Source organism: Dama dama, chromosome 18, assembly GCF_033118175.1.
Source record: "Dama dama isolate Ldn47 chromosome 18, ASM3311817v1, whole genome shotgun sequence".
NCBI lineage: Eukaryota > Metazoa > Chordata > Mammalia > Artiodactyla > Cervidae > Dama > Dama dama.
This window is the reverse complement of record NC_083698.1, coordinates 34681547-34702212: the sequence shown is the minus strand read 5'-3', so window position 1 is coordinate 34702212 and position 20666 is coordinate 34681547. Positions and strand designations below refer to the sequence as shown.

Sequence of the window (20666 nt, the reverse complement as noted above, 5' to 3'; positions counted from 1 at the left end):
ATTTTGTAATCTAGAGTATGTGTTTGTTTTTTTTTAATTTTAAACTTATGAAGAAAATAAAGGAGAAGTCTTAATAATGGTATGTTTCTAAAGTTAGTAACTAGACTATAGATTAGGTCAAAATATAATAATCTTGGGAGGAGAATTTACTTATGCTTTTTGAATGAACAGACTTTATAACGTTAAGAATTCAATATACTTTTTAACAGTACACTTTTTCATGTGGATGCCAGATTTTATTTATCATGTTGTATACTATTCACTAGGTAATAAATTTAAACTGCTTCTCGAACCAAATATAGCGAAAGTTAATTTCAACAAATATATACTTAGAATCAAAAGTAATACAAAGAAGAAAGTGAACATTTTTTTTCTGAAATTGGTACATGCCAACAATACAGTATAGATGAACCATTTTTAGTCGGTATCTAAATTCAAGTAGAATTTATTAAATGGTACATGGAGATATGTATTAATTTCTTGATATTTACCAGCGATTTAATTCAAATAAGATTTGGGGACTAACAAAATTCATTCTTTATTTTGAAATTCAAAGGTGCAAACCCACTAAAAATGAAGTGTAGTAAATAAATTGTAAAGTGGAAAAGCTATCTGATTTTCAGACACAAAACTTTGCTGAAAAAGTTTTAGCCTCTCTGGACTTAGTTATCAACCAAACAATCAAAACTTTAAGAACTGGACTACACAAATAACATGGATTTTTTTAAAAAACATATTTACTTGAGAGCTAATGTTTCAGTGAGGTTTACAGAGAAAATGGAAGTTAAAACTTCAAAATCACCCAAACTGTGATGATTTGAACACATTTATGAAACCTTTTGCTTAGGTACTGTATAAGTAAATACTGCAGATACAAGTATAATGTTTAGGTTAAGAGAAATAAAATATATATTTTTGTTATAGGAGAGAAAATTTGACATTATAATGGTGATAGGGAGTTGACAGACTCAAGATGTGGCTCTCACTGTTTTTAAAGAAGTTTTTCATTTAAGAACAGAAAATAGGAGTCTTTGCCTGTGAACTGTGTGTGCTAACTTCACTTATGTTATTGTTTAGCTGTGAAGGACTCCATCTAGGGCATCCACTGAACAAACATATGCTGCTTATTTTCAGTGCTATCTTTGGTGAAGTCTTGTTTGTGAGTCACCTTGCTAGGCAATGTTGGAACCCATGACCTGGCTGTCTAGTACTAGATGGGTGAGATAATGCTGAAGGTAGGTAAAATACAAGAGGAGTGGGGCTAACCTGAAGAAGCCATCTTCTCTCAGCTATTCAAATTTGGAATTCCAAATTCCAGCTGACCTGTGGTCACTTGAACTAGCAAAGAGATTATGGCATAAAGATTAATTTGAAAGTGATTGTGGGAATACAGCCCAGTGCTGTGATTCCAGCTGAGTAAATATCAAAGAGGTTAACATTTAGAGGAAAGACAGGGAGAGCAAAGAGTGCAGAAGGTGTAAAGAAGCAGAGTGAACGACATTATATACCAGTGATGAGAACATGGGCTGCAAATAGAGTGCAATAAATCAAAATTTAGTAAACGCCAAACAAATGCACCATTTTGACTCATGAGAGAGGAGACATTTAACTTTTCTTTATGAAGTCCATACTTTTCTCATTTGGGATGCTTGTTCTCAAAAGTATTTTCATACCTTTCTTTCTTTCCCCTTATTCTGTCTTCCCAGAATGCCTTCTTTTACTTCATTTGGACAAATCTGTCAAATTTCATTACATAGTGCATGGGTCACTTCTTTCCTAAAGCTTTCTATGATAGCTCCCACAAAATCCTTGATTCCTCTTTGATTTCACAGCATTTTTTAAAAAAAATTGAAGTATAGTTGATTTACAATATTGTCTTAGTTTTCAGATACACAGTAAAGTGATTTTATATATTTCAGATTCTCTTCCATTATACATTATTGTTTCAGTGCTGTACAGTAAATGCTTGTTGCTTTTCTATTTTTGTATAGTGTATATCTGTTCATCCCATCCTCCAAATTTATCTGTCTTTCTCCCTTTACCCTCTAGTAACCATAAGTTTGCTTTCTATGTCTGTAGTCTGTTTCTGGTTTGTAAATAAATTCATTTGTATTACGAGATTCCACATATAAGTGATACAACATTTGTTCTCTGATTTACTTTACTTAGTACGATAATCTCTAGATCCAGCCATGTTACTGTAAATGGCATTAATTTCTCTCTTTTTATGGCTAAGTAATATTGCATTATGTATATATATATGCTTAAACCAATCATCTGTTGATAGGCACTTGGGCTGGTTCCATGTCCTTGCTATTGCAGATAGTGCTGTTATGAACACTGAGTAGCACAGATCTTTTTGAATTAGAGCTTTCATCTTTTTTGGATATATGACAAGGAGTCGGATTGCTGCATTATATGGTAATGCTATTTTTAGTTTTCTTAAGGAATTTCCATACGTTCTCCACAGTGGCTGTAGCAATTTTCATTTGCACCAATAGTGTAGGAGGGTTCTCTTTCCCCCACATGCTCTCTAGTATTTATTATTTGTAGACTTTTTGATGATAACCATTCAGATCAGTATGAGGTGATACCTCATTGTGGTTTTGATTTGTATTTCTCTAATAATTAATGATGTTGAACATCTTTTCATGTACCTGTTGGCTATTGTATCCTTCTTTCAGGAAATGTCTATTTAGAACTTCTGCCTATTGACTGGGTTGTTTTGTTTTTTAAATATTGAGTCATATGAGCTATATTCATATTTTGGCTATCAATCCCTTCTTAGTTATACTGTTTGCAAACATTTTCTTCCATTTTGCACTTTTTTTTTTTTTTTTTCATTTTGCTGATGGTCTTCTTTGCTGTGCAAAAGCAATTAAATTTGATTAGGTCCCATTTGTTTATTTTTGCTTTTAATTCTTTTGCATTGAACTAAGCAAATATTGCTAGTTTATATGTCACAAAATGTTCTGCCTTTGTTCTCTTCTGTAGTTTTTTGGTCTTATATTTAGGCCTTCACATTCGGAGTTTATTTTTGGATATGTTATGAGGGAGTGTTTTAGAAAAACAAATAAAATGCATCCAAATTGGAAAAGAAGAGGTTCAAGCTTTCATTATATGCAGTTGAATAGCACACTATATAGTAAATCCTAAAGACTATGCAAAAACTTAGAAATAATAAATGAATTTAGCAAGGTAGTAGGATACAAGATTAATATACAGAAATCTGCTGCATCTTTTTACACTTACAATTAAATATCAGAAAGAAAAAGTAAAACAATCCCATTTAAAATTCAGGTCAAAAATAAATAAATAAAATACCTAGGAATAAACCTAAACCAAGGAGGTGAAAGACCCATATGTTGAGAACTCTAAAAACACTCTTAAAAGAAACTGAATCAAACAAATGGTGATTCAAACAAATGGAAAGATATCCCATGCTCTTGGAAGAATTCATATTGTTAAAATGAGCATACTAACCAAAGCAATCTACAGATTTAATGCAATCCCTATCAAGTTATCCATGATATATTTTAGAGAACTACAACAAATAATCCTAAGACTTATATAGAACCATAAAAGACCTAGAATTGTAAAAGCATTCCCGAGGGAGATTAAAAAAAAAAAAAAAAAAGCTGGAGGCATAACTGTCCCAGACTTCAGACAATACTACAAAGCTATAGTAATCAAAACAGCATGATATTGGCATGAAAACTGATAATGTGTCAATGGAACAGAATAGAAAGTCCAGTAATAAAGCTATATACCTATGGTCAAGTAATCTTTGACAAAGGAGGCAAGAATATACAAAGGAGAAGAAAAGCCTCTTCAGCAAGTTGTGCTGGGAAAACTGGAGAGCCTGGACATCCTCATAGCACTTTTATTCTGAGTTTGCTCTTGGCACTCATCACAGTGTAATCTGGTTCTTTCCTGCAACAATTTAGAGAGCTCCTTTCTTGTGCCAGTTATCATGCTAGGCACTGGGGACAGAAATAAATTAGAAACAAACCTTGCCCTTGAAGAGCTCACTCACAGTCTAAAAAAGGAGACTGGGCTGTAAACAAAGAAATTACACTTTTGTGATAAGTGTGATAGTGAAAACTACATACAAGGCACAGATTTTAGTGCAGAGAAGATGGTTAGTTCAATCTAGGGATGGGGGGATCAGGAAAAATTGGCCAGATAAGATGATGGCAAGTCATATTCAATCTATTTTCTTTATTTTATTGTGAGCTCTTGAGTCTATGCCTCATTCATGTTAGTATCCTCATTATCTACCAGTGCCTAGTACATTGCAGGTAATAAGACTTATAAGTAGAATTTAATACAATGGGTAGGAATCTGGTTCTAAAGAACAAAATGTCTAAAAGCCTTGTTTATATTCAAAATTATTATTATTGGTTTAATTTGATTTGGTACCTCTGCCTCTGTCTGTGTGTGTTTGCATGTTTGAAATGAAAACCAAACTGTCTTCTTTGGCCAGGTTGACTGTGAAAATGACCATACTATACAAGGCAACATTTCCATGGGTTCATTCTCTCTTTCATGTATAGGTCCTCTTAGTATTTTAATTTTAAAACGTATGTTTAATTAATTAGTATATAAACTGTTAGAAGTCAAACTTAGAGGTTCTGCAGATTTTTGAAAAATGCTCTCTTATTGATGGGATTATGTATTTTGCAAATATTAACACTGACTTTATAATTATTACAAAGTTAAAATATAAAGCATGAATGTCTTTGGCATTAGGCTCGTTTATCTCTAATACACTACAACATTAATGTTGAATCCTATTTGTTAAGTGTGTATTTGAAACCATGAAACTGGACAGATTTCCATTAAAGTGAAAGAAAATTGTGTTTAAAAATAAATTCTTAAAACAAAGATTTCAAAATGTTATACTAATCACTCCATATTAATAAATTAATAAAACACTTGCTTATGACCTTCAGGATAGGCAATCTCAATAACAATTTTCAGGCACCTTTGTAGATCCTGAATGAAACGGGCTATGATAATGACACACTATAGAATTTCCTCCCCATATTTGCTTTGTAAGTATGGCATAAAATAACAGTATTTAATTTAAAGGTGTAACATTCACACTTATCACCAGAAGTATAGAGCTCAGCTTACAGATGACTACAATGAAGAAATATGCCAGCAACTTGACTCTGGTTCTCAACCTTTTCTACTCTTATGTTCCTTGACACTATATGCTACACGGAATAGTAAAGACATCTGAATTCAAATATTTTGAAGAAATGTGTATTTAGCAACTGAATACATGCTAACAGGAGTAATTTACAGCAGCAGTTTCATTACATTTTTCTCTCCAGTTTTCTAGTTCCCATCTGAAATCCAATGATAAATACAGATATGGAACATATTTACTACCTGGCAAAAAACATGCTTATTGAATGGGCACACAGCTTCTTCCCTTAAATAGCACATGAGCCACTTTGTCACCTATGTGGGAAAATCTTGCATTTTAAGATGATGTTGAACACACTGAAATAGGGTACCTACAAAAAGCTGCATTTTACACTGTCCTTCCTCTTCTTTTCAAAATTATTTACATCTCTTTCCCCTAATGTGTAGGTAGCAAAAATATTAAACACATACCATTGAAAATCACTAAATAATACATAAAAAGCAGCATTAAGTGTGCATTTACATGCATTTACATTTTACATTTGATTTCAAGTGGGCCATAATTTCTCTTCTGTTATGTACTTTTTCCTATTTTAAGATTGTTGTCATAATCTGTTCAAGGTCACATGAGTCTCTTAAAAAGCTTTCAACTCTGATGATAGAAGCATGAGCCAAAGTCTATTAAAACTGAATAAATGGAATATTAATTATTTTTTGTGCAAATTGCCCCGCTCACACTGACAGAAGATTAAGATTGGAATAAGAGTTATTTATCTGTAAGTTACATCTATAATTTTCTTCAAAAATGTAGACCTGATGATTTATTAAGACATGCTGGTGGATTTGTTTGTTTCCTTTAACTGAAATCTAGACTTTCTTTCATAGTGCTGAACAAAATGCATTCAGATATTGGAAGGCATCCCTAAAGTTACATAATCTCTATTCTTTCAAATCCTTTATTTTTGAGGACTAATAAGAAATAAGATACTTTAGTTATTACCAATAAATGTGTTTCAGCTGCAAATTTAGAATAAAATGCAACACTGAATTGCAGTACAGTTAAGACACATTTTAAAATGACCTATTTTTGGAGCACTCTTTGTTCTCTGATTTATATCTCAAACACTTTTTTTTTTCCTCTATAGGAGTCTGTTCTTCAAATAATTTAAAATTCAGCTACCATCTGAGGATGTACTTCTAAAAGTAACACTGTATTAATCAATGGAGCCTAAAATTGAATATAGGGAACTTCTAGGCTCCCATTTGAAACAAACATCAAAAATTATTTATTCAAAGTAATCATTAAAATTGAAACATGCGCTTTCATCTGTGAAATATTTCAGCTGATAAGAGGATTTTTTGAAAAGTCACTGTAGTTTGAGGTGAGAAATTAATTCTGAGTTATTTAGAATCCCAAGACAGCTATATTAGAATTTCAATGCTGCTTTCATTACTTAGCAATAATGTTTCCTTTGCATTTCTGTGCATGATGAAGGACCCAGAAAGGAATTCTTGGAAAGATGAGTGCAGCACAAAAGAAACTGCATTGCAATGCTGAAGTTTTTTTACATCTTGAAGTCAATTATTCTTAAGGAATCATCTTAGGACAATGAAGCAGGCAAGCCCTTAATTAATAATTATCTTATTTTATAAGTTGTTGCAGAAGACAAAGAGCTTTACATGTTTTAAAATGTGGGTTGTGTCCTGGAAAATAGTTTGTATAAAAGTCACTCCCACTGACTTGAAAGGAATCATGAGTTCTTTAGACAGATAACTGTCTTAAGGTGAGATAAGAAACAGCTGATAAAAATGTGAACAGAGCTGGGAAATTTGTGTTTAGGATGCTGTTCTGAATATCCTTGATCTCCCTCTTCTCAAAAAAATTAAGTCACACAGATAAAAATCCTAATGCAGCCAAGAGAGAGTTTTTATATCTCAAATATCAGACAGGATTCAAGTGAAGAGTTAAGACATTTTCTATTAACATTAAATTAAACCAATGCTTACTATTTTTATGAAATATACAATCCTTTTTCTCTTTGTTGATTCATTAGGTACAACAAAACGCACTTGCAAATTGATGTTTTTTTTTCTTTCCAGATAAATGCTCTGTTTTTCTAGGAATATTTATGCAGCTTCTAATTAATTTAGGTAATATTTGAAGAAAGGGAGGTGTTATTTTCTTAATTCCTCAGAGAAATAAAGCATACTTTATATCCAGATTTTAGGAATTAGTTGTTAATGATGTATATATGATTTAGGACAATATTGGTTATTCTTGAAAAACTGAAAACTTTTTTAAAAAGCAGCACACAACTGGAGTTTTTTAAAAACAAAAACTATATACCACAATAACTGTAAGACAAAAACTTACTCTAGCTTAGAAAAGAGCTAATTTTTTCTGCATATTTGTCATGGTACATTTAAATTATAGTTTTAATAAAATACATCTTTAGATCAAAGCTGGAAGAAAGACATCAGTAGTAGATCAGTGTATTCCATTTTTCTTCTGGATGATGAATGGTTTATGTTTTTTTTTTTTTTAATTTCCACAGACCATTTCATTCAGTATCATTTTACTCCTCCAGTACACATAAACATGAGTGTTGGTAGCCAAAACATATCCTTGAATCCAACAATGTTTTGGAATATTCATCAGCTTAGTAAATCCATGCAGTTTATCTTAAACTTCTAGTTCAATAAAATGGCTTTGCTGATGCCATTTTTATTCTTTAGATGGCACTATGGCAAATGACATTTTTATTTCTCAGGCAAAGAAGAAAGTGAAACCTGTATAGTGAAATCTCATAGGAAACATTAAGTCACTACTGTGAACATCTGTGTTCATCTGACCTCTATTAATAGGTGTTGGTATTCAGAAGAATGCCTGTTAGTAACATTACTCATGGACTTAATTTATAATTGGTGGAACTCAGTTGCATTTCCCACCATTGTAAACATCCACATAATGCCATGAAAAAGTTCATGTATATTGCATTTTTTCCAGTTATTGTCTAGGCAAGTTTCTACTTGTTTGAGGTTTCTAGAGGTAATGCAGCTCAGACACTCCTGGGTGCCCTCTCAAATTCGTGGGTCCTCCTGTTTCTGCCTTTCTTATTTTCCTGTAAGTGCTTCCATTTGTTACTGTTCCCTTGGGTATGTCCTGGCCTTTGCCTACGCTGTTTTCGGTCCCTTTTCCAAACTTGTTCACAGAACTCATCCATTGTGTTCAGGTTGGGATGATTGATGAGCTGCATGAAGTCTCTGTACCAGACCTTCTGACTAGGCGTCATGCTGTTGGACGTTTCTTTGGTCTTAGACCCATCTCCATCATCATCTTTATGAAGAAGTTCTTCCAAATGTTCTGTGTCAATGACTTCTAGGGTCACTTTAAGAAGAGTTTGCATGAATCCGTGTTCCACCGCATGACAGAGGTAATTGCCTGAATCCTTCCGCTGTAGACTACGCAGTAGAAGGCCTTGTTCTGTTCTGATGATATGATCATCCACTCTGATCTAGCAAAAGAAAATAATTAGTGAAATCATATATGTTTACAAGAAATATAAGCTCCAAAACTCTGTCTCAGTAAAAATCTGTATTGTATACTGAGGCACATTTTAACAGTAAAAGTTCTAGTGTAAGAGAAATGATATCATTTCCCCATCAGAGAAAGGAGTTATAAATTTCTCCTGTCTTTAAGATGTATTGCAAAATACTGGTTGTCTCTTGTCTTAATAAAATTTCTCATAATAATTTAAAATAATTAAGAGGATGAAAGGACAAAGATATATTCTATTTTAAAACTTTGAAATAAAGTATATAAATATAGGAGAAAGTGAGTGTTGGAATTGGAAATACAGAAACATAATACTAGAAAACAGTGCAGCATTAGAATGAACTTATAATAAGGTTTGAAAAAATGAAATAGATTCAGTAGTTGAGCAAGCAGAAAAATTATGGGATCATGTGCTTACTTATTTATTTAATTTCCTATCTTAGACGAGACATGAAGACATGTTGTTTAATATGTCTAACTGCACTTTTACTCTGAATGAAGTTTACAAAAGAGATCTCTGAAAGCCTAAGCTGGTAACATATAAAATCAACCTTAACATTTATAAGACATGATTACATGTTCAAAGACTACTTCAACTGTCAAAAGAGATAATGGGATACTTTCACTTCTACATTCGGATTATGTAAAATTGTCTGCAAAATGTACATTCATAAATCATGTACATTGTATGGTTACCCTTATTTAAGGCTTTAAAAAAAGTTTAAAAGTCTCAGAGTATTCACTGAGATTTTCTATGTATAATTTTTTAATTTTACAGAGGAATTAATGGATTCACTGAGGAGGAAGATTTGCATGAAGCGACGTGCATAATTCACATCAGCGTTCAGTACTGGGGCCTCAGATCTTTCCTCCTGAAGCTACTACTCCTCTCTCTTAACCGCCTCTTCCCATTTGAGGAAGAAGCTAATGAGGAAAGGGAAACATGTTGGATAGCAGAATCAACTGAACAAGAGTTAAAATTAGTTAGGAGGATTTTTCTTTTTCTTTTTTTTTTTTTTTTTGTATACAAATGAATATAACATAATAGATAACTCCAGGCAGAAAAAAAAAGAAAAACTCTAAAATGTAAGGTCGCCCCACCGCCGCAAACAGCTTCTAGGACAAAATTCTTATAGTTCAACTTTGTTCCTTTAACTCCTAGCACAAAGCCTGCCATAAAATCATCTTCAATTAATACTTATTTAATGAATAGGTCCTGGTAGGTTAAGAAAAGAATAAATATTCACAGTACTTCTTTTTCCCCCACTCAAATCAACCACACCGGGGTCACTTAACAAATATGTTAGAGTGAATCCAGTTTCTTTCCTATACCTCTTCTTTTCGCTCTTCATTTCGCCTCTGGAATTGCCAATAGACAAGAGCTCGCTGTGATTTCGGACTGCATTCCAGGAACGTGCTACTATTTTCTACTCCATATATGATTCTTTCTTCAAAGCCGTGGCCATGGTGATTATCTGACCGGTGATGAGAAAATGAAATGAGAAAATGTTAGAGTAGTAAACTCAACTTTCCAGAGTATTTATTTGGAAATTCAGGAGATGGACTTGTTGCCAAGTTGGAAATCTTTTCCAACTTTATCAAGGATGGCAGAAATGTCAAGGTTTCAGAACTCAAATGTCTACCTAAACAGACTAGTCATTTTGTTATGGGTTATATAAGGCATATACAGAGATTTGTCCACCAGAAAATAGCATTACATTAACAAAATCAGTCATACGTGCAGTGTAACTATACATCTTTATATGCCATGATAGTACTTTCCAAGACATTTTTTTCATTGTAAAACTGTGATCTAATTGTGCCAGTTTATATTGTATTATTTTCCAGCATAAAAAGTAATTCGATTGTGTTTTTGAAAACACAAGTTTTTCTCTCATAACTTAATTTTGCCTCTTTGTTTTTCATCTTTAAAATTAAATTCACTAACCAATAATATTTGCCTAGTATTTTACAGAAGTTACGAGTTCAGGAAGTTTATATTGCCTACCAATAACCCTTAAATAATCCACAAGTTTGTTCTGAAGATCAATTGATGTGAAATGTTTGGGATGGCTCAGAAGAAAGATGCACAATTATAGTGCAATGTGGTTTCAATTGTCCTTATTTTAAAATGACACATCTTTTATTATTTTCAAGAATTAGGCTAAAGAATATGGCAAGAGTATATAATAAAATACAGCAATAAGAAAGCCTGTTTCCTGATTAAGTTTCTATTATCTTACCCTTTATGTAACCTCCTTCAATGTGGTACATGAAACACAGTTAAGATCAAAACTACGACACAGGGAGTCTAGGTAAAACTCATTTAGAGAAAAAAAACTCCTTATTATCTTGTATAATCCTGTTTCTATTATGACATCCTGTACAATCTGGAACTCATTAAATTCATTTAGAAAATAATAAATATATTTTCACATGCACAGAGAACTGACAGTGTAGACATGAAAAAATTTTGCTTACTCTTTCAAACTTAGCTAGATTTTTAATTAAAAAAATGTTTGCCCCTTTTTTGCATTACTTTGACAGTTTTACTCTCATATAACTATCTGAGTACTTTTGTCTGTCATGGACAGTACGATCTGCTCTAAGTTTAAAGCTTTCCAAAATCCTGCTTCCGCCCAATCCCTGTACACAGCCTACGGCCATCATCTCCTGTTCTCACCCTGCCAATGGTGGACCTTCTGTCTGCATTTGCTGTCTCCAGGGATGTCTATCCCAGTGTCCTTTCCTTTAGTGTTTTAGGTATGAAACAAAACTCTTCTAATATTGGGAAGTATCTGTCCCTTCTTATTTAAAAGATCAAGTCCCTGGAAATAATAATTTAAAAAAAAACATTAAATGACTGAAATGTAAAGAAATAATATTTAACTGATTTCAAGTCACATTTCATTTCATGTTGGAGATATGTGTATCTGTGTATCAATGTATACTTTGACGGCAGTGTTGTTCTTTTCCCCCTGAAATTATTAGTATATTTTTATTGAAAAAATATGGTACGTGTTGCTGTGCTAGTTTGCAAGACATCTACTTCTCTGGATAGAGATAAATTGAATCTCTTGTCCAACATGAGCTGGATGATCTGTGATTCAGGACCTACCATCAATAGTTAGAATGCCTTGTCACAGAGGTCATGAGCGTTTACACAGAATGCATTTTTTCCCTGCTAACTGTTATACAGTTTAAACTTTTTTTATATTTAAATTATTTTGCTTATATTATGCTTATTTATAAATTACTTATAAAATTATAACAAAGGTAGATATCTGCAACATGCAACAACAGGGATGAAACATGGGAACATGCTAAATGAAATAAGTCAGTCACAAAAAAACAGAAACTGCATCATCTCACTTAGATGAGGTATCTAAAGTAGTAAAAAATCCTAGAAGCAATAGTAGGATGATGGTTGCCAGAGGTTGGGGGGAAGGGAAATGAGGAATTGCTAGACAACGGGTATGAAACGTTAGTTATGCAAGATAAATGAGGTCTGCTACATAACGTTATGCCTACGCTGAACAACACTGTATCATACTCTTCAAATTGTTTAAGACAGTGGATCTCATGTTTAGTGTTCTTACTCCAGTGAAACTAAAAAAAAATCAAAAAGAATTTAATTAAAAAGAGAAATCCTTTTACTTTTAGCAAGACACTTTTCATTCAATATCTAAATAGTAATGAATCATAAGATATACAACAGCATGATAAAACAGAAAAAAAAAATCAGCTGGATTTAAAAACAGACAATATGGTTATCCACCAGTATCTTCTCTTTTACCAGCCATGCTTATTGGGTCTTCTTCTTGAAGAAATTTATAATACTTGACTTGTCTCTCATCTAATCTGTCTAAATTAAGGTAGACAACTATAGAAATCTAAGGTGTAAATAAATTATTGCTCTCAAACATAGGAATCTGTTTAAATCCTTCAGTACATTAGTGGACATTCATCTAAGAAAATCAATGTAACTTGTACAATAAGAAATCATAGAGCTTAATATAAATAAAACATCTATTAGGCACATTTTCAAAAAGTCAGTTTGTCTTCTCAATTAATTTAACCATTCTTACTGATCCATACTGTTCTGCTAATTTTACTTAGTCCTAGCAGACCTACTTAGTCTTTATGTTCTCTCCAAAATCTCTTCTGGTGACAGCAAATATTTCCCAATGGACAGTAAAGAAAAGAATTCTCTTAAAAGTTTCCTGATTTTTTTTTTAAAAATTCACCTGTTACTTGTCTATGAAAAGAAAGTGAAAGTGTAGTCACTCAGTCCTGTCCGACTCTTTGTAACCCCATGGACTGTAGCCCTCCAGGCTCCTTTGTTGCTGGAATTTTCTAGGCAAGAGTACTGGAGTGGATTGCCATTCTGTTCTCCAGGGGATCTTCCTGACTCAGGGATCAAACCCAGGTCTTCCTCATGGCAGGCAGATTCTTTACCATCTGAGCCACAAGGGAAGTCTGTTACTTGTCTGTAGCAGAATCTAATATGTTATTTGATTTAGCCAAGGATTTATACCAAGTGATTTATGGTTTAATATAGCAATAGACGATGGGTTTCTTCAAAAAATGTAATGACCTTCAGGCACTTTCCCACTTATTCAAGCTAAGAACCACAACTGGTGAAACTGGTTCATTGGCTTGAGGCCTTTAATAACTACTCTTGCCAATACCTTAAGGTTTCATTTCCCTCTAAGTTGGCTCTTTCTTTCTCTCCTCTGTCAAAATTAAAAGCAAAAGAAAATCTAGTTAGTAAGCAGTAAAGCTAAAAGTCCTGTCATATTAACTATCAGTCACAGTCATATTCAGAGGTACTAATGAGTATGCAGATGACAGTAGTACCTTCTATTCTATGTTTTTTAAAGTTCTGTTGCCAATCACCAAACACTAAACAGACAAAATTTCCTCTGAATACATCTCTTTCTGTTAATTCCTCTGCAGTAGAATGTTTCTATCACCAGCAACTTTTAATTGTGGATCACAACTTTCATTTAAAGTAGCCTCAGATAAGTATTCTTGTATTTGGGTACTTACATGTCACAACCCATAAACATTTTTTTCTGTTAATCTCGCCACACCTGACACCTTATAAAGAGATACGCAATAAATACATTTAAAGTTTTAATTTATTTTTATATAATTTTACAAGTTACACTTGTAACTTGTAAATAATTAACAATTATTATCAAACATTGGCTATATTCCCTGCGTTGTTCAATATATCCTTGTGGCTGAACTTATACCAAATAGACTACTGGAAGGCACTCAGTAAGTACCCACCCCCTTTTCTGACCCTTCTACCCCAACTACTTGAGTAAATTTTTTATAACACAGGAAACATCAGGGGTCTAATAACTATACATTTTTCTCTCTCTCATTTTTCTTTCCTTTCCTCCCCCTGCCCCTTTACCCTTATTGCTGTCTCTCTTTCCCTCTCCTTCTCTCCAAGAGTAATTACAAACAGGAAGAACATTTTGATTCTTGACTTCTAAGCTTACTAAGTGTTCAATATTTTAGATGCCAGAACTTAAAATACTTTATTGAGAATCTATAATAAGACAAATTAAGAACTCCTTCCCAACATCAATCCTTCTCTCTCATCCCCATTAAAGAAGGTATTTCCTCTTTTATGCTTTCAAAAATCCTCTTTTTACAAGTACTTTTAGAGCACATGTAGTCTTAATTGCTACAGTTATTTATCAATCTAGTTATCTCCTTCCATTTTTTGTTTTCCACAATTCTGGCACAAGGGTGTCATAAACCCTTAAATGATGTTTGCTAAATGGCAAATTGAGGTAATGATTTACTCTGCATTTAAAAGCTGAAATCTCATGTAACTTTGACATCCTCAAGACACAGAGTTATCATAATTACATAAATCACTAAGAGTTCAATCAATTAAAATGGCATAGGATGTATACCCTCAATATGACAGAATAAATGATTAAACTGTAAACATTTCAAGTTTTTATAAATTTGTTAAGTTTTATAATGTTACATGAGTTGATTTGAGATGTGGTAGAACAAAGGTCTCTGTAGTCAAGGCTACGGTTTTTCCAGTGGTCATGTATGGATGTGAGAGTTGGACTGTGAAGAAAGCTGAGTGCCAAAGAATTGATGATTTTGAACTGTGGTGTTGGAGAAGACTCTTGAGAGTCCCTTGGACTGAAAGGAGATCCAACCAGTCCATCCTAAAGAAGATCAGTCCCGGGTGTTCATTGGAAGGACTGATGTTGAAGCTGAAACTCCAATACTTTGGCCACCTGATGCAAAGAGCTAACTCATTGGAAAAGACCCTGATGCTGGGAGGGATTGGGGGCAGGAGGAGAAGGGGATGACAGAGGATGAGATGGCTGGATGGCATCACTGACTCGATGGACATGAGTTTAAGTAAACTCCGGGATTTGGTGATGGACAGGGAGGCCTGGCGTGCTGCGATTCATGAGGTTGCAAAGAGTCGGACACAACTGAGCGACTGAACTGAACTGAGCAGAAGATGATGATTAGTCAAGTGTATTCCAAAATCAAAAATCCAAATATGGGATAATAACAGAGATTTCAGAAATTATATGCATAAATCCTCACATCTCTAGGGTCACCTCTATCTCTAAAGGATGTCCATGCCAATGAGTGATCTTTCCAGAAAGAAAGCAATCTCATTTTAATCCATTTTAAAAAACTTTTCACACTGAGCAACTCTTTTGAATACAAACTTTTGTCATGAATAGTAGCAATAGATAAGAAGGGTGTAGTTGTTAAATTGGCACAAAAATTCTTGTGGGATGAACTTAATAGAGCAAAATAATTGAGAGCAACAAACATTAAATTTATTTTAAATGCATCAGTGTGTTTGAATAGCACATATTACAATATGCTGCAGCTACTAATCACAAGAAATAATGTTTTTAAGGAAGCAATCTTCAATTAATCATTTCCTCTTTTAGTTGGATAATTTATGGAAATAAAATGAGGCTAATAAACCAGAAAGGATGGGAGGAAAGAAAGAAGTTAAATAAATTGCTTCCTTTTGTAACAACAAAAAGTCATGATATCCATCATTTGTCCAGAAACACGATGTTGCTAAAGGCCTTATTTAGTATTTGATTCTCTTCCAATATTGCAGAAACAGAAGGCTTCACATTTCAGCTTTCCATTTATTTCACTTTCCATTTTAACCCCATAAATGTCTCCCACAATTGAAATGTTAATAATATGAGAATCTTAGGAAATTTGATTTCATGTAGAAAAGACAGATATAGGTTAGGGGTAGTGAACTATATATGTATTCAACAATTTTCTCTCTGCTGTCATTTTTTATGTTCTCCCTTTTAGATTGTAAAAAAGCTGAATTTCATAAATAAGGAGTATAAAAATAAAATAATTTGCCAGAGGGAAATTGGTTGCAAGCTATTTTAAATATTTAGCAAATTCAGTTAGTTGCCAAACTATGAAAGAGAAATATAACTCTACTCACATTCATCACATTGTAATTTTAATATTTTACACTGTCAATTTTTCCACAATATTATTCAATGTAAGGGCTTTCCCGGTGGTTCAGATGGTAAAGAATTCACCTGAAATGTGGGAGACCTGGGTTTGATCCCTGGGTTGGGAAGATACCCTAGAGGAGGGCATGGCAACCCACTTTTGTATTCTTGCCTGGAGAAAACCCACTGACAGAGGAACCTAACGGCCTACAGTCCACAGGGTTGCAAAGAGTCAGGCACAAGTGAGCAACTAAACATATTCAATGTAAAGGTCAAGCAAAGCAGAAAAAGAAGTGTTGTCCATCAACTCTTGGTGACACAGATATGCACTTCTTATGTAAAAACAGCATTACTTAGATTTTTCTTACTGGATTCTAGATTATTTTCTCCATAAAATACAACCAGCACTTTATCAACAGAAAAGACTATTAATTTGACTTCAAGTGGATGAATAATATCTTCTAAAGTAGCAGTAGCAGAAAAGGCATTTCATGGATGAATCAGTAACTCTTGGAAAGTCATTAAATATTTTAAAATAAAAGACAAAAATTTATTCATCCTTAACATTTGTGTATATTTTGGACCTGACAATATTAAGATGGTTAACAACTGATTCAATAATCTCATGTACTGCAGTGCTCTTAACACAAATTTATAGTATATATAAGCTAGGTAACAAGGGTACTATTCATTTGTTTATAAAGAGAATGCTTAGTATAATGTTTCTCCACTCTTTCGTATGATGAGAAACTAGTTTCTCAGTAAATGTTTGTTGCATGTTAGTAGCTTGCAAACATGCACCTAGAAGTGTGTGCATATGTATTAAAGTTCATGTGCTTAATATATGTATTTCTTAAGTACAAAAAAGATTTAATTAATGGAACCCTGGAGAAAATTTAAACTTATAATTTATAAAATTGCTAAAATAAATTTAAATGGTAAATTGTTTTATGCCCTAATTACTATCTGTCCCTGATGCTGGAAAATAATTATCTACCAGAATACAACACGAAAAACTTTACAGTTCAAGGAGTTTTACAGTTTTCTCTGAATTCACAGATACCTGTGGATTTGTGTTTGAATGCTCTTCTGAGTGTATAGATAGGTAGATAGATAAACAGAGACATGACTAGGGTATTTTAGTTTTATTATTCATAGATAATTATTGTATTAAAGAGTTGCCAGTGTCTCATTTTTAACATATTTATTACTTTAAAATATAAAAGTGAAATTGAAATGCTCTGAAGTTAACTATGAAGTCATTTTAATAATGTGCTTAATAATCTTGTGACATCAGAGGATTCAATGCTTCTTAGTATAAGGAGGGCTGAAACTCAATTATTTAAAAAGCATCACCAATATGAAGCGATCTACTGGGATATTTAGTCTATATTGAATTTCTGACTATGTTTTATTTTTCATGATTATATAGCAAATCTTTACCAAGAAAGCACATGTAATTTATATGCCATAGTAAAATTATGATAGGAATTTATATATTTAAAAATCCGGAGACCTGAATTTTAAATGTTTAATTTACCGTTTTCAAAGAGATAACGATAGAAGATGATGAAAAATCCATCTGCTGAAGCAGAAACCTTCCACAAATAATAATGAGAATACTACTCTGTATTTTAATATTTTTTGCTTATAACTTTTGGAATTTAAAAAATACAGCCTGTTTAACAACTTTTTGTTTACAATCTAAATGCAGAATTCCAAAGAATAGCAAGGAGAGATAAGAAAGCCTTTTTAAGTGAACAATGCAAAGAAATAGAGGCAAACAATAGAACGAAAAGACTAGAGCTCCACTCTAGAAAACTAGAAATACCAACGGAATATTTCATGCAAAGATGGGCACAATAAAGGACAGAAGCAGTATGGACCTAACAGAAGCAGAAGTTTTAAGAAGAGGTGGCAAGAATATAGAGAGTTATACAAAAAATATCTTAATGATCTGGATAACCACAATGATGTGATCACTCACCTAGAGCCAGACATCCTGGAGGGTGAAGTCAAGTGGTCCTTAGGAAGCATTATTATGAAAAAAGCTAGTGGAGGTGATGGATTCCAGCTGAGCTATTTCAAATCTTAAAGGACGATGCTGTTAAAGTGCTGCACTCAATATGCCAGCAAATATGAAAAATTTGGCAGTGGCCACAGGACTGGAAAAGGTCCTTTTTCTTTCTAATCCCAAAGAAGGGCAATGGCAAAGAATGTCCAAACTGTAGCACAATTGCTCTCAATTCACATGCTAGCAAGGTAATGCTCAAAATCCTTCAAGTGAGGCTTCAACAGTTCGTGAACCAAGAATTTTCAGATGTACAGCTGGATTTAGGAAAGGCAGAGGAACCAGAGATCAAACTGCTAACATCTGCTGAATCAGAGATAAAGAAGGGAATTCCAGCAAAACATCTACTTGTACCTCATTGACTATGCTAAAGCCTTTGACTTTGTGGATCACAACAAACTGTGGAAAATTCTTCAAGAGATGGGGATACCAGGCCACTATACCTGCTTCCTGAGAAACATGTTTGCAGTTCAAGAAGCAACACTTGGAACCATACATGGAACAACAGACTGGTTCAAAATTTGAAAAGGAGTATGACAAGGCTATATATACTGTCACCCTAATTAATTAATATGCAGAATGCATCATGCAAAATGCCAGGCTGGATGAAGCACATCTGAAATCAATTCTGCTGGGAGAAATATCAATAACCTCAAATATGCAGATGACACCACCCTAATGGGAGAAAGTGAAAAGGAACTACAGAGCCTCTTGATGAGGGTGAAAGAGGAGACTGAAAAAGCTGACTTAAAATTCAACATTCAAAAAACTAAGATCATGGTATACAGTTCCATCAGTTCATGGCAAATAGATGGGGAAACAATGTAAAGTGACAGACTATTCCTTGGGCACCAAAATCACTGAGGACAGTGACTGCAGCCATGAATTAAGAGATGCTTGCTCCTCGGAAGAAAAGCTATGACAAACCTAGACAGTGTATTTAAAAGCAGAGATGTCACATTGCCAGAAAAGGTCTGTCTAGTCAAAGTTATGGTTTTTCCAATAGTCATGTATGGATGTGAGAGTTGGACCATAAAGAAGGCTGAGTACTGAGGAACTGATGCTTTTGAACTGTGGTGCTAGAGAAGCTCTTGAGAGTCCCTTGGACAGCAAAGAGATAAACCAGTCAATCCTATGGGAATCAACCCTGAATATTCATTGAAAGGACTGAAGCTGAAGCTTCAAAACTTTGGCCACCTGATGTGAAATGCCAACTCACTGGAAAAGACCCTGATGCTGGGAAAGATTGAGCACAGGAGGACAAGGATGAGATGGTTGGGTGGCATCATTAACTCAATGGATTTGAGTCTGAGCAAACTCCAGGAGATGGTGAAGGATAGGGAAGTCTGGCTTGCTGCAGTTCATTCAGTCATGACTGAGCAACTGAACAACAACAAAATTTAAATTACAGGTGTGTAAACAATCGCTAGTAAAGTAATACTCAACTTGGAGCCTTCAACAATACGTGAACCATGAACTTCCAAATGTTCAAGCTGGATTTAGAAAGGGAAGAAGAGCCAGAGATCAAATTGCCAACATCCGCTGGATCATTGAAAAAGTGAAAGAGTTCCAGAAAAACATCTATTTCTGCTTTATTGACTATGCCAAAGTGTTTCACTGTGTGGATCACAATTAACTGTGGAAAATTCTGAAAGAGATGGGAATACCAGACCACCTGACCTGCCTCTTGAGAAATCTGTTTGCAGGTCAGGAAGCAACAGTTAGAACTGGACATGGAACAACAGACTGGTTCCAAATAGGAAAAGAAGTGTGTCAAGGCTGTATATTGTCACCCTGCTTATTTAACTTATATGCAGAGTACATCATGAAAAACACTGGGCTGGATGAAGCACAGGCTGGAATCAAGATTGCTGGAAGAAATATCAATAACCACAGATATGCAGATGACACCACTCTTATGGCAGAAAGTGAAGAAGAACTGAAGAACCTCTTGAAAGTGAAAGAGGAGAGTTAAAAAGTTGGCTTAAAGCTCAACATTCAGAAAACTAAGATCATGGCATCTGGTCCCATCACTTCATGGCAAATACACAGGGGAAGAGTGGGAACAGTGTCAGACTTTATTTTTTTGTGCTCCAAAATCACTGCAGATGGTGACTGCAGCCATGAAATTAAAAGACGCTTACTCCTTGGAAGAAAAGTTATGACTAACCTAGACAGCATATTAAAAAGCAGAGACATTACTTTGCCAACAAAGGTCTGTCTGGTCAAGGCTATGGTTTTTCCAGTGGTCATATATGGATGTGAGAGTTGGACCATAAAGAGAGCCGAGCGCCAAAGAATTGATGCTTTTGAACTGTGGTGTTGGAGAAGACTCTTGAGAGTCCCCTGGACTGCAAGGAGATCCAACCAGTCGATC

At 34.0% G+C, this 20666-nt stretch overlaps 1 protein-coding gene across 3 annotated transcripts in view; it reads right to left on the bottom strand.

Annotated features, from left to right (window-relative positions):
* Nucleotides 1-4267: 4267 nt before the first annotated feature.
* Nucleotides 4268-20666, bottom strand: part of SEMA3A (semaphorin 3A) — a 506000-nt gene continuing 489601 nt past the window's right edge. For all 3 annotated transcript variants that reach the window (XM_061165131.1, XM_061165130.1, XM_061165132.1), the window contains 2 exons: nt 10046-10188; nt 4268-8672 (listed from right to left, as the gene is read on the bottom strand). In XM_061165131.1, coding sequence (XP_061021114.1) covers nt 8217-8672; nt 10046-10188 — 599 coding nt within the window. In that variant the 3' untranslated portion in view covers nt 4268-8216. The remainder of the gene's footprint in view (nt 8673-10045; nt 10189-20666) is intronic.